General features: G+C 36.9%; 1 protein-coding gene across 1 annotated transcript in view; it reads left to right on the top strand.

Annotated features, from left to right (window-relative positions):
• The window catches only part of Dnajb14 (DnaJ heat shock protein family (Hsp40) member B14), a 62407-nt gene extending 52969 nt beyond the window's left edge, over positions 1–9438 (top strand). The window contains exons 4-7 of the mRNA XM_023703890.1: positions 2241–2339; positions 3028–3137; positions 3782–3954; positions 7729–9438. Coding sequence (XP_023559658.1) covers positions 2241–2339; positions 3028–3137; positions 3782–3954; positions 7729–7853 — 507 coding nt within the window. The 3' untranslated portion in view covers positions 7854–9438. The remainder of the gene's footprint in view (positions 1–2240; positions 2340–3027; positions 3138–3781; positions 3955–7728) is intronic.
• Positions 9439–14836: the final 5398 nt, after the last annotated feature.

Below are 14836 nucleotides of genomic sequence, written 5' to 3'. Positions count from 1 at the left end.
CCCTCAAACGGTTTTGCCAGCTTGTGATTGAGGTTTTAATTTCCTGTGTATCACTTTGAACCTGTTTCATACATTCCGTTTCTTTCCTAAATTGCTTATTCAGGGGTTCCATCATTTTTATATTCTCCTCTATTTTTTTGTCAGTGTATTCTTTAGAAGCACTTAGTACTTCTTTGATTATAGTTATCACTACATTTTTTTAGTTCCGAAATTATTTCTGATGTGATTTCTTCTATACCTTTCTGTAGTTGATTCTTTACTGTCAACGCTATTATTTCCGAGATATCTGGCGTATGATTTCCAGTTTCCTCAGTGCTAGTGTCTTCTGCAGTTGTACTGAGTGGATTCGGGGCCTGAGACTGCATTTTGTTCCTTCTCTTTGTCATTTTGTATACCACTGTCTTCTGACCTGTGGTGTAGAGCTTGGATAGAGTCATTACCTTAGCACCAGGTCTGGATCTATGGAGTTCAGACTCCTCCAGGTGGGTGTTGTTTGGATCTGGTTGCTGTGCTCCACTTCTTTCTGCTGCAGCTGTTAGAGCTGAACCCTTTGTGTGTCTTTGGCAAGATGTTCTGCTCCTGAATCAGCTGGGTGGGTCTTGCCTCTAGCCTCTTTGCAGGGAGTTCTGCTGAAGGTTTTTGCTGGGCCTGCACTCTGGGTCATATGAATATCCACGGGCACTGGGTGGTCTCACTCACATGCCGGACCTGAGCTCTGGGTCTGTTCAGGATCTGGCAGACACAGGGTCATCTCACTCACTCACTTCCGGCCCTGTGCTCTGGGTCTACTCAGGATCTCGTGGGCCCCAAGTCGTCTCACTCACTTGCTGGGCCTGCGCTCTCGGTCTACTCAGGATCTCGTGGGTCCCGGTCATCTCACTCCCTTGCCGGGCCTGCCCTCTGGGTCTATTCAGGATCCTTCAGGCCCCAGGTGGTCTCACTCACTCGCCAGGCCTTTGCTCTGGGTCTCAGGTCGTCTCCTCTAGAACATATTTTAATTAAAAAACAGATAAACATACAGGTATTCTGTGTTTTATCTAACACTGGAGCACGGAAGTCTAAGCAGGAAATCCAGTGCAATGTGTATGGTAAGTAAATGCTGTTACAGTCATGTGATATCTCCTATACCCTGGATGATTGGCAGGTTCTGTATCTCTGTGAATATTTTATTAATAACACTATAGATGGCTCTTTAGATGGATATAGAAGTCCACGTGTGTTTCTAATGAAATAGAAAAAAGTCTGACTCATAAAATAAAGTTTTGGGGATTTTCTTATTGCATTAAAAATGATATAATTACTTGCACTAGGCAATGGCAGCAATAGTGTGGTGACATCCCTGAATGGCTCACATGATATCAACGTTGGTAGCTTTTTAATTCATCCATGTTTTTTGTGACTGGTTTGTAGAGAAAGTAATTTTCTTTGGGAGTAGTGTATCTACAGTAGTTAAAATTATAGTCCCATGTTTTACTTAAGGTGGTGAATTAAAAAAGTTGCTCAGAGTTAGGAGGCTGTTTATGAATGAGAATGTAATTTGGTGCCCTTTCAGACTATTAATGATTACAATCATTGATGGGACATAATGTATAATCATTGAGGGAAAGAGGATATATAATGATTGAAACTATAACCTGAGCTTTGATGTATTCAAATATATAATTAGCATAAATTTTGATAGATAGTGTACTAGGAACAATCAGAAATCTTCAAGGCAATATTGAATTATTTTTCTGATGATTGATTTGCTGTCTTTTGCTTATTGTAACATAGCATACTTTGTCAGTAGTGGCCACTTCTGGTTGGTCAGTTTATCTGAACTCACATCCATCAGCAAGAGAATGTTTGAATAAATTGTAGTCCACTCATACTGTAGATATTAGATAGCCTTAAAAAATGAGCTAGAGTGCTGTCCTCTTGAGTTTTAAAGATGTATCTACTTGATTCAAGTGCAGAAAGCAAAGTTGCAGAGTAAACAGAGAAGGCCTTTGTGTGCTGCTCCCGAGTCACACATGAGTCTCCCCAGAGGAGGAGCTGTGCCTTGCTGAAAAGGGCAGCACACCCAGCAGGCAGCAGCCTGTTTCTGTCCACCTTGCCCACACAGAGAAGAGGACAGTTAACATTCACTGCTCAAAATGCACATCTGTTATTTTAGTAGTTTGTTAAAAGTGTTAAAGAAAATGTGACTTTTCTAATCATGGTTGCTCTTCCTAACTTAACCTGGCTTGTAATTTTGATTTGTAGGTAGTGTACATTCATTTTCAAATGGCCGAACTGGTTATAGCCATCAACATCAGCATCGACACAGTGGACATGAAAGAGAAGAAGAAAGAGGAGATGTATGTTTATGATATGATTAGGAATCACAGAGTGCCAGCTTTCAGCCCATGAAAAGCAATTACAGTTGTCTAAAAGTGGGACAAGTTGTTTTAGGACTAATGAGTTTCCTTTAGCAATGTGTGCAATGGAGACTAGAACCCCATAGGGGTGGGGGGCTGGGCAGTGTGCCAGCCGATTTGGTATTCCAGGTTCTAGTGAAGACACGTCTGTACTCTGCATGTTTTGGAGGTACTATTTATTCCTTAAAAGGGAAACTACTGAAAACTTAAATTAGAAGTAACTTTTCTCTAACACAGTTGTACTCACTTGCTATAGGTGTGAGGTAAAAAGGTATTGAGAAAGGGCTCTAGACTAGAAATGAGAAGGTTGGGCTTCTCCTCAACCCAGCCTCCCTCCTCCCAGCTAGCAGAAGGCAATATCGCAGGTGTGGCACATTGGTCGCCTGAGTGGCAGATGGGACACCCTCTGTGTGTCTACGTAGAACAGGGTCCACAGAATGGCTCTCAAATCAGTCTGCCAGTGTGCCTGGAATGCTGCATTCTTAGGAGCCTGGTATGGCAGGCAGATTTGAGAGCACAACTAACTGGACAGTCTCAGATGCCCCTTCTGCATCTAAAATGTGTGTCAACTGTTACTGAAAATTGTGGCTATATTATAATTTATTATTCTTTGATGATTTTTTTATAGGGAGGTTTTTCTGTGTTTATCCAGCTGATGCCCATAATTGTATTGATCCTCGTGTCATTATTAAGCCACTTGATGGTCTCTAATCCTCCTTATTCTTTATATCCCAGATCGTAAGTAGCTAAGTGAAATTTTACAAAATTTATTGTTACTATTTCTTATCTAGCTTCCTTTAAAGGATATCTTAAATGCCAAATCATTAACTACATGTGTGCGAAATTTAAAAATCTCTAATTTTTAGCCACATAAGTGATAAATTTGTTTTATGTTATTACTTTATATTTTCCATTGTGTGTAAGGACAGAAATGCTATATTTTAACTTGTATTTAATGTAAGTGTTGTGTTGACGTTAAAGACAAAAACTACATTAAAATACAAAAATACTTTAAAGACATAATAATTGATCTTACATGCCTTTTTGCATATGTGGGAAATGACTTCCTTGAGAAGTCAGGACATAAAGGAAATTTAATGCAACAGCTTTAAGACAATGAACATGAAATTGTAGAATCATATTGGCAATAAAAAAAAGATTCCCTAAAGTAAGCATAACTTTATTTTTTCAAATAAAACTTTTATTAGCTAAAAACTGAGAGAATTTTAAAACTATGTTTTTTAATGACATAAAATTCTAGTTGTAAGCAATTTGAGACAGTGTTTTGTTAATACTCACTTTTTATTCTTGTTACCCTGGTTTATGGTAGAATATTAAAAAGTCTAATTTAACATAAACATCATCATGCATCTTTTTCACAGTGGATCTGGGCAAACTATTAAAATGCAGACAGAAAACTTGGGAGTGGTTTATTATGTCAACAAGGACTTTAAAAATGAATACAAAGGAATGTTACTACAAAAGGTAGAAAAGAGTGTGGAAGAAGATTATGTGACTAATATTCGAAATAATTGCTGGAAAGAAAGACAACAAAGTAAGTTGATAGTTGTTAAGCTTCACAGTCTTTGGCATTGATTACTATAGTTTCTCCTGGGCTGTTGTTCTGGAATTATGTGGTATGTGGAAAGCAGTCAAAGCTGGGTCCTTCCCACAGTCATCTCTGTCTGCGACTTCCTTTCTCCCCATGGACTCACCCTGTCACTGATGGGAGTCACTGGTGGGAGATGATGTAGGGGAAAACTGCATTTGTCCTGAAAATGTACAGACTTTTTTTTCTTTTTCTTTTCAAGGTTCTCCAAACAGAACATTTTAATCATTCACATGGCAGTAAAACAACTAACAGCATAGCATTTATGTAATATTAGTATAACTAATACACAGCTAGAGCATAGTAAAGTACATAGATGGGTTGTATCAAATAGTACACTTTTAAATCAGAGACTTGAGCATCCTGAGATTTCTTTTTAATCCCAGTTGATCCTCAAGCTAATGTCTTGTGGCTCCTGAGGGCCACTTGTCATAGGTTTTATGTGCACGTGGCCTCACAGCAGTAGGTTTTATGTGCATGTGGCCTCACAGCAGTTGACACATAGTAAGGACTTAATGACACTTGTGTCACTGTTGTCATTAACGTGTTTGGTTGATAAGTGAATATCATGGTTAAGGTGCAAGCTCTGGAATGCTACAAGATCCTGACTCTAAGAATACATTACTTAAATTTCAGTTCCTTTATCATTAACACATGGATGATAATAAATAATATGTGGAAGTGGGGTGTGATGGCACATGGCCATAATCTCAGCACTTGGGAGGCTGAGGCAGGAGGATTGCTAGAAGTTTGGGGCCAGTCTTGGGCGTCATAGTGAGTTCAAGGCCAGCCTGGACTACATAGCCAGATCATTTCTCAAGAAAAACAAAACAAAACCCAGATAATATGTAGTAAGCACTTGTGCTGGAAGTATTAAATATTAGTATTTAGTATGATTTTTAATTGCAGTCTGGGAAAATGTTTTTGTTTGGCATTATCTAGTTTAATCTTTCAACTGTCTGGCAAGGTCAGTATTAGCAGGTTTCATGGACCCTTCATTACACACTCTTCGTAGACCATATTGTCCACAACTGAATTGTACACATTTATGTGTGAAAGTTGCTACCACAAATTTTCATTGTTTTTAATCATTCACATACAAAATGGCATGCATGTATTAAAAAATATCAGTGAAACAAAAGACACAGTTGAGAATGAAGGAGAGAAAAGAAACAGGACACTGAAGAACAGACTGGCATCCTCCATTGGTTCCTCACGTGGAGGGAGGCAGGGAGCGCCCATCACAGCATCATTGAGACCAAGGGTGAAGTCCGAGGGGGCAGCCTGTCAGGCTGACCTTCACTGATAGTTCTCTAAGGGTCTGCTTCTTTGGAGAAAGATGACAATCTGTTAGGAATGTAAAGTCATAATATCTGCAGTTCATCTCAACTTTGCAAAAGGGACCATAGTAAGTCTTGCTTAGAGATAGAGCTAAAACAAATTTGACACAAAATATGGAGAACCGTCAAACATGGTAAAGAATTTAAGGGTGTTTGTTGTGTTATTCTTAATGTTTGTGTAGTTTTGAAATTTTTTAAAATAAAGTTAAATAAATTCAGTACTTCTCTGGGCTTGGGTCTCTGAGTGGTAGAAAGTGTGGGGCACTCCATGTGTCGGTGCCTTGACTGGCTATTTCCTCCGTTGCTTATGATGGGATCTTCCTTTTCCTTTATGGTGCTGGAGCTTGACCCAAGGGCCTAGCACTGTTAGAGAAGTACTAAATCACTGAGCTATACCTCAGCCCTGAAATGATCCTGTTTTATAAAGTCATAAAATCATTTTTTTTTTTAATTTTATTTATGTGTGTGTGTGTTTGTGTGTGTGGCCAGCTCAGCCCACCAGGGGGCGGGGCTGGCTGGCATGTGGTGCTGGGGGATTGAACCACAGTCCCTGTGCTTTGCTAAGCTTGTTCTAAGTAGGTGCTTTAGACCACTGAGCCATCTCACCAGCCCAATAAAATCATTGTTGATCAATGCTTTTGCCATGGTTTTTCTGTTTTTGGAGTTACTTCTAACATTCCCTAATGTATACACTGGAAAAGCAGTGTTTTATAAAATTACAAGCAGTAATTTGAAATACACAAATAGAAAGTTAGGTTAGGAATTGCACATTATGATTTGGATCTAGACTCTGGCATTTATTAGCAGTGTGAACTTTGGTTTATTAACTCTGAGTCATTGGAAAATGGAGTTTTACAAGTGCATTATTTATAAGCAAAAGTGTTTAGCAGTATTGATGAATTGTTAATCCTAGCCCTAAAGACTGAATAAAAGATTGCTCCTAGAGATGGAGTTCGCCACTTTTACCTGTGAGTCTATTTTAAATGTGGTCCTGACTGATACATATAAACCAGAGAGCATCTCCTTTGGTCCTTGCTTTCTATAAAGTAACTTATTTTTCCTTTTTCTGTTGTCTTCTCTAAGTACCCCCACCATTTAAAAGTGTTAAGAGTAAAAGGCCTAAAAGTAGCTTTCTTAGAGAGTTGGGGTTATGTTTTTCTCCTTTTAAGAAGATCTCTCTATTCAGTTCAGGCTGGCCTTGATGAACTCACTGTGTAGTTTGAATTTTGAATTTGCCAGCGTGAATTCATGGTGATCCTCCTGCTTCAGCCTCCCAAGTGCTGGGCTTGCAGGTATACACCACCACACCCAGCTAAGAGTTTTGATTTGTATTACATATATTTCTTTTGGTAACTGAAGGAAGCATCAAAAGTGCTTCTTTGCAGAATGTTACTGTTATAACTGCATCACATGCATTTTCCTGTGTTTCTTCAGTAACTATACATGTACAGATACATCATTTTTAAAAATTGAGATAAACTCAGAACAAGATTTTATATTTTTATACTTAAATTTGGGATTATCTGAAATTTTAACAAAAAGTCACAGCAGGCTCATCCCTGGCAGCATGACTATCACATGGTATTGTAGAGGCTGAGGCTGAGGTGATGCTTCAGAAAACTGACTTTTAAACCACTGGCTCAGAAGCGAAGTGGCAGGATTCCATTGTAGGTTGACAGGATTGTAGTGGGGTCATCCTGGACTTCTTTTCTGTGCTTGTTTTGTTGTTGTTGTTTTGGCGGAACTGGGGATTGAACTCAGGCCCTTAAGCTTGCCAGGGAAGCACTTATTCCACTGAGCCATCTCCCAGGCCCCTCTGTGCTTGTTTTACGCGCAAGCCTTCGTATAAACTTTTCATTTAAAGAGAAGGAATTCTAGCTGGGTGTGGGGGTGTAGGCCTTTAATCATAGCCACTGGAGTGGCTGAGGCAAGAGGACAGGAAATTTAGGCAGGCCTGGGCTGCTGAGGAAGACCCTGTCTCAAGAAAGGGTTGGGGGCTGGAGAGATGGCTCAGTGTTCTAAAGCACCTACTTGGAACAAGTTTGGCAAAGCACAGGGACCACGGTTCGATCCCCCAGCACCACATGCCAGCCAGCCGCGCCCCCTGGTGGGCTGAGCTGCCCCCCCCCACAATAAATAAATGTTAAAAAAAAAAAAAAGAAAAAAAGAAAGGGTTGGGATGTAGGTCAGTTGTAAGCACTTGTCTAGTGTTTACAAGGCCCTGAGTTGCCCAAGAGTCTTTTAGACACAATACTGAGGTTCTTTTCTTTTTTAAAAGTCAGTTAACACAAACACATTGAAGGTCTTCTATGCAACATCATTCGAATTTAAACAGCTAGGTGTTATAAATGATTATATAGCAAAATCTTTTTGTTAACAGAAACAGATATGCAGTATGCTGCCAAAGTATACCGTGATGATCGACTACGGAGGAAGGCAGATGCCCTCAGCATGGATAACTGTAAAGAACTGGAGCGGCTGACCAGTCTATACAAAGGGGGCTGAGCGGCTGGAGGCTATACCTGTTAGCACACTCCTGATCACTTCTGTAAAGTTAGTTTCATCAAGAAAGCTGAAGAAAAGATTTGATATGAACTGAATAGTTGCTTTCTGAAATCTTGGACTGTTTCTGACTTCTTGGTTCCTTTAAATAGTAAGAAATGAAAACTAAACTTAATATTTTAGTTGTGCTTCTGCAGTTACTTTTATTTTAAGCTGAGACGATTCCTAACAAAAAATGTCTTGAGAAGGGATTATCATACCTGTAGCGATTTCTACTTTTAGTGGTTCTCCATTTGTCATGTAAATATTTATGGAATGAGCATTTTGTGTACATATAGGTTATTGCCTTTTGAAGTTATTTTAGTGTTTGGCTCCATGAAATGCTTCTCTTAAAGTGATGGAATAAATGTTGTATGACACAATTAAGTTTTCTGTATCAGGTGTCAAGTATATGAAGTTTAAACAATGAAACTTTTTCAAATGGAAAAAAAACCCAAAAACTATTTAAGTTTCTGTAAACTCTTATGCAATTATCAGCTTAAAAGGAATTAATATTTTTAATATTGCCATTATATTCCAAACTATGTACTGATATAAATGAACTGGTGTAGAGTATCAGTTTGCTATTTAGTTTATTGAATTGCTAAGCCATATGTAGAAATGAAATGCTATACTGATAGATTTTAAAGAAAATATGAGGAAATGGCTATAAATATTAAATTGAGGGTCTTTAATAATAAATTGTATTTATGCATTTGAAATCCTAATAATTAAAAGGACCCTAGTATTCATATGTCTTGGAAGGCTGCTAACATTTATGAAGAAGACACCTAATTTTCTGCCCATAGTAATTTGCATTTTCTTAGTGATCGTTTAACAGGATCCAAAAGTAGATATATTCTTCAACAAACAGTAAAAAAATTACTACTCAAATACTGCTTTGTGCCTTTTAACCCTACTGCCAACTTCTAAATGTGTATGTAGGTGACCATTCATTTATTAACCAGGATCTGTTTGGCCATGTGCAACAGTGAGCAGAAATAGAGCAGCAGGTAGAATAGTGAATTATAGAGCAAGTCGCCCCTTAAAAGTCCTAAGATACAATCTATTCATGTTGAGGAACTCAGTCCTATAGGAATAAGCTCCTTATAATTAAATCCATAATATAAATTAGAAAAATAGCAGCTGGAAATTGAAGTTTTTGGTGCCTATATAATGAGTTTAGAAATGTTTGATTTTTAGTCTCCTGTGCTAGTAATATTTTAATGATTTTGCTTCATATTCAGTGGAATATGAACGTATTTTTGGCAGTTTTTCTGTGAGCAAGGTAGAGTGGTATTGTTACTTTGAATAATTTTTTTTTGGGGGGGGTATAGTTGATTTCTGATACCTGTCAAGTAAAACTGCTGAAATACTATTCTCCTAATAATGTTCTCTTGTATCCCCTTCCTAAGTAAATCAGTAAAAAAGCCTAATTAAATTCAAGGTTATAGTAAACATATTCTCATAGGAAACGTGAACAACTTAACCCATTTCTTTTAGAAATGTGACCTTTAACATAATGCTTAAAATAAAAATGAAATATTTTCTTGAGCCTGTAGAAAGTTTTTAAAAATGTCATAGCACTCTAATTAATTTTGAAAGTTCATATGTGCTAAAAAATTTATAAAAATTTGACAAAAATTCATGTTATTTTTCCAATTTTAATGGGACTTTTCCACTATTATGGTTAATTCTTGTGTGAACTAAACCTTCTTGTTGACAGTTTCCTTTTTCCGTTAAATCCCTGCTTTAAAGGGATAGGTGAAATTATCAAAGCAAGTGAAGTTACATATAATAAAGCCACACATGGCTTTTGGACAGTATTATATTTCAGATCTATTACTGCATTCCATTACATTTCATAATTTGTTAGGAAAATGTGTTTGATAAAATTTTCAAACAACTGTGAGGAAGGATTGTTTTGAGTGACTGACAATTTGAGCCACCTGTGAAGCCTGCAAGTAAAGATGGCGCTCTTAATGTCCCCTATAACATGGTGCAAGGCAGCGAACATCTTGTCCTTTAGGTTGGCAGTAGTACATAGCGAGAAGACTTTAACTACCTTAACTACCTTAGATGTAAGATTTTCATATTTGTTACTCTCTCTCTCATGATTAAAAATCCCAGTATTTTGCCATCTTCTTTTTTAGCTACATGAGCTTTCAATGTCACTTTATCATTTTAGTTTCTACCTAAAAGGCTTTGACTTTTTTTTTTTTTTTGGTGGAACCGGGGATTGAACTCAGGCCCTTGTGCTTGCCAAGGAAGCGCTTATTCTACTGAGCTATCTCCCCGGCCCCAAGGCTTTGACTTTAACTAACTTCTCTAACTGGTATTTTGGAAATTCATAGCAGTCATATTTGTTCATGCTTTATATATTTTATGTTCATACAGACACAATTGTTCTTGTGAAGGTTTAGGGAAAAGGAAATACTACCTTTTTCCTTTTTTATTTCTTAGTTTCCAAATGACTGGTGCTAGTCATGTAGTCATCTGTAAGCCTTGAAACTTATTTTGATCAAATAAATCCTTGACAGTGAGAAATTCTAAGTTATCTATCTCATAATTAATTAAGAGAAAATAACATGTATTTGAAACAGATTGTCTTTGCTTGTTTCATAATCTTTACATGCATGTTCATGGTTTACAAAGACTTGGTACAGAAAGGTCAAGTCCTAGAAGCATCTCCATGCATTACAGTACTCTGCTATGTATCAGCTCAGGTGTCAACAGGAACAGGAATGTGGAATGCTGGCCCTTAAATTTAACTGCACTTTTATGCTTCACTTTACTTCTTGATAAATCTTTTGCACTAGATATAAAATAAAATTGTTATTTGATTCCCAATAAAATTGTTATGATTTCCCTTCTGTTAAATTTGTAACATTTTTAAATGCAGCTGTTTAACACCTATGACATGCTAATGTTACTTAATGTATTTATGCATATTTCATTTAAAAAAATTTTCTGCCTTGTTGAGACAGTGGAATATTTATTGATGGATGTAAGGACCAAAGGAACCATTTTTCTAGTTAAGTAAGTATTATAGCAAAGTACCAAATGATTAAAAGACTGCATTGATGTAGCTTCTCCCTGTGAAATGTGGACTTTGTGGGTTCAGTACCACCTGTACTACCTTTCCCTTTCATATTGAGCAAAGGAAACCAGAAGGACATCTTTTTCCTTAGCAGAATAGGAAAAATAAAAATAAACAATCAATTTGAATTTTAATCTTCCCTTAAGTAACTGAAAATTCTTCTTTATTGGACATGGTAGATTACTGCCTAGTTAAAATGCCTAACATTCTGTAAAAACCAATAAAACAGAAAGAAATAGGGACCAGGGATATAGCTCAGTGGCACAGAGCCTGCCTGTGCAATTCCTAGAAAACAGAGAGAGACAGATAGAGACAAGTAGATAATACGTAGATACCCTGAGATACTCTGGCAATAATTTCAAAATTTCCCTGAGTTCTGATTTTCAATCACAAAGAAAAAGTGCATAGAATGTGGCTGTTCAAAGAATTCTTGCAATCCCGTTAATCTGGCAGGCATCACAGTCAAGACTTCATTTATAGCTTCATTACTGTTAAATAATACTTTCTTATAAATAGTAACATTTCTCCTCCAAACAGTAATTCAAAACATATTCCTTATATTAAGGATTATGTAATGAAAATTTTGTAAATTCCCTATGTGTAACATTTTCCTGTTGATATGTGATCTTTTCATTTAATTTGATCATTTGCTGGTGTTGGGGCCAATAGATTTGTGAATATTTTGTGGATGTGTACATGTATAATTGCACATATGCATTCTTTCTAGCTAATACCTCAGATGTGTGATTATTTAATATATACCACACAATGTTTGCACAGAGCAAGGCTTCCATTAGCAATGGGTATTCTTATTTCCAAATTTGAAAATCAGTCCACAAAATTTCATTGATGTGAATTTTCTGTTGATCTTCATGTTTTAATATAGATTCCTATTTAAGGCCCACACTTCCAGAACAACTATCTTGCTTAAGTCTAGCAATCTGGAACTACATAAGGGTAAGAAGTGTTTCTTGGAGTGTCTTAGTTCATAAATGACTTAAGAATTTGATGACTGGCTGTGGAGATAGTGCGTCACTGCAGAGCAGGTGTCACCTGGTAGGAGAAGGGGGAGTCTTTTCGGCATCCACTGTAGCTGAGCCTGCCTCACGTAAGAACTGTGCTAACTGTGCACTGGGGTGCCCCAGCCATTACTTTTGACAAGATTCTTTTTGAGTTGGGTGACTATAATGATAAGAAGAAAAAAACCCTGATGTTGTATGATTTATTTTCATTAAGAAATGCTTCTTACCTTTTTCTTTTTGGTTTTTAAATTGCTTTGTAAGACTGTCCATTTAAAGTTTAGTTTTAGTTTATGTGTTTTAAACAGCTACAGGAAATTTTCAAGGCATGATGGAATTTTAAAGGAAGCCTTGTGTAAGCTAAATGAAGTGAAACATAAAGGAGATCTTACTTTGTCTATAGTGCATTCAAGATTATATAATTAGGTTTAAAAATGAAATGTCTCATTTATAAACTAATGTTATATCAAAGTTATATAAAATTTCCTGTGTGAGAACTCTTAAAGCAAATGCATTTGATTTTTAATGAATGTTCTACTGAATGATTTATGATGAATTTTTGTCTTTGAGTCTCTGTACTTTATCTTAATATATTAATAAAAAGGTTTGTTCTCACTGTAAAGGGGAACTTATTTTTATTTTTATTCTTTCATTAAGCCATTCAACAAATGTGTAAATGCCTGCCATATTCCAAGTAATGAGCTTATAATAATCAAGGAACAAGACAAAAGCTCTTAGGTGGTTTACATCTAGTAAACAAAATTAAATGTTAAGTAACTAGTTACAGTTTTGATAACTGAGACAGAAAAGTACAAGGTACATTGAGGGAATATATCTGAGAGATCTAAACTATTCTGGGAGGGTCAGGAAAGGTTCCCAAGAAATTGAGCTTAAGCTGAAACCAAAAAGGTGAGCAGGAGTAAGATGAAACCTAGGGAAATTTCTGAAGAGTGGCCAAACTAGTTGTCATACAAACTGTGATACTAGCATAGGAAGTGAAAACACAAGACCTATCAGAAGAATGCCAGGGTAGGTAAAAGAATGATGATAGGAACCAGGTCCTTGTAAGATCATATATACCCCAGTGATAATACTATACTTGATGCTGTCAGTCATCAAAACCCAACTGGGTGTGGTAGTGCATGCTGGTGATCTCAGTTTTGGGACACTGAGGCAGGACAAGTTGAAGGCCAGCCTGGATTACATAACAAGACCCTCAAAGTAAAAATACTTAGGACATTTAAGGGAAGAGTTACATGATGAGATTTAGATTTTTGAAGTATTTAAATTGCTGTTTGAAGAGTAGAGGTTAGAAGTGAATGTTTAGAAAGATAGGTTACTATCAAGAGATGATCATGGCATGGACTAGGATAAGAGTATCGGTAAGTGATTTTCAGAGACATTCAGAATGTAGACTTGAGATCTCTTTGGATTGATTTTGGATATGTGGTAGCAGCAATTAGAAACAGACTAAAGACTTACAAAAATTTGGTTATGGAAAGAGTAAAGTAAGAGGTTAGTAACTGAAAAAAGAATATGATTTCTACAGAAGGCATTTTTTAGTTATTGATTATTACATGAGGGACCTTACTAATTTTTTGTATCAATGGAAAGAAAAGTGAAAGATGGATTAAAAACAGGGCTAACAGTATTGAGTCCCTGATGTGTCCAAAAGATAAATAGATCTCTGCAAATATGTAAAAATTACTTTGACTAAGAGATACTAACAGCATTCTTTGAAAAAGGAATGGACAGATAATAGATTCAAGTACAGACAGATTTATAGCTAGTTAGGTGCAATTTTCTGGCCTTAAGTTTATTGATCTAAGCAGTTTATATAACAGGAAGCAAGGAAAGACAAAAAGAGCAAAAGGTAATTTGAAGGAATCTTTTTCTGAGGGAATCATTTTCACAGCTAACAAAAAAAGATTTTTATGGTTCCCTAATTGGTGACATTGAAAATGTTTACTCGTGAATTTTCTGTAACCCAGCAGCTGGGCTTGAGCATGCGGGGAAGTCAAAAGTCATGTTGGTGGAAGGCTGAAGGCATCGATTGGGTTATGGTAGAGGATCCTGATTAGAATGCATTCACTAAACTAGAATGATATATTGGGCCCACATTATAGACTGTCAGCTTTATCATTGCATTGGTACCCTACAAAACGTTTTTGAGTAAATAGGAATATACATTGTTTTCGCAAGTGTTGCCTGCTATTACTCAGTTGCGCTGTAATCTTAAGTTCCATGTCATAAAGGTATAGTCCTCACCACTGTCCTCGGTCTTTCCTTTCTCTCTCTCTCTCTCTCTCTTTTTTTTTTTTTGTATCCTGGCTCTAAGGCCCGCAGTTTTCCTTTACCACATGCCCAAAGTAATGAGACAAATTCATCATGGAATGAAACATAAAACTGAGTCCAAATAAATCTTTTTTCTTTATACTTTGACTCATACTTGTTTGACCGATGGAAGAATGCTAGACAGGCTATTGATTTGGCCTTGCTGAACAGAAACAATCGTTTCAATCAAGAACTCAAAAATATAAATGCAAAAATTCATTGTTAAGGAAGAAAGGATGATGCAGGGATGGACAAATAGCAAATGTCATTCTTGAAGATTATAAATAGGGACATTAAGGGAATGGTTTAAGGTTTATTGCATATCTTTATAGTTTTTAATGAGAGCTGACAGGAAGAAATGTATGGAGGGCCAACGAGATAGCTCAGTGGACTAAGCCCTGCTTAGGTAAGCACAGGGACAGAGTTCCATCCTCCACAGGGGGTGCCCACCCCAGGCGCACTTGAGCTGGCCATGGGGCATGGAAGCACACACT

Source organism: Octodon degus, unplaced genomic scaffold (genome assembly GCF_000260255.1).
Source record: "Octodon degus isolate 3935 unplaced genomic scaffold, OctDeg1.0 scaffold00183, whole genome shotgun sequence".
Lineage (NCBI taxonomy): Eukaryota > Metazoa > Chordata > Mammalia > Rodentia > Octodontidae > Octodon > Octodon degus.
This window is presented reverse-complemented; position numbering and strand designations above follow the sequence as displayed.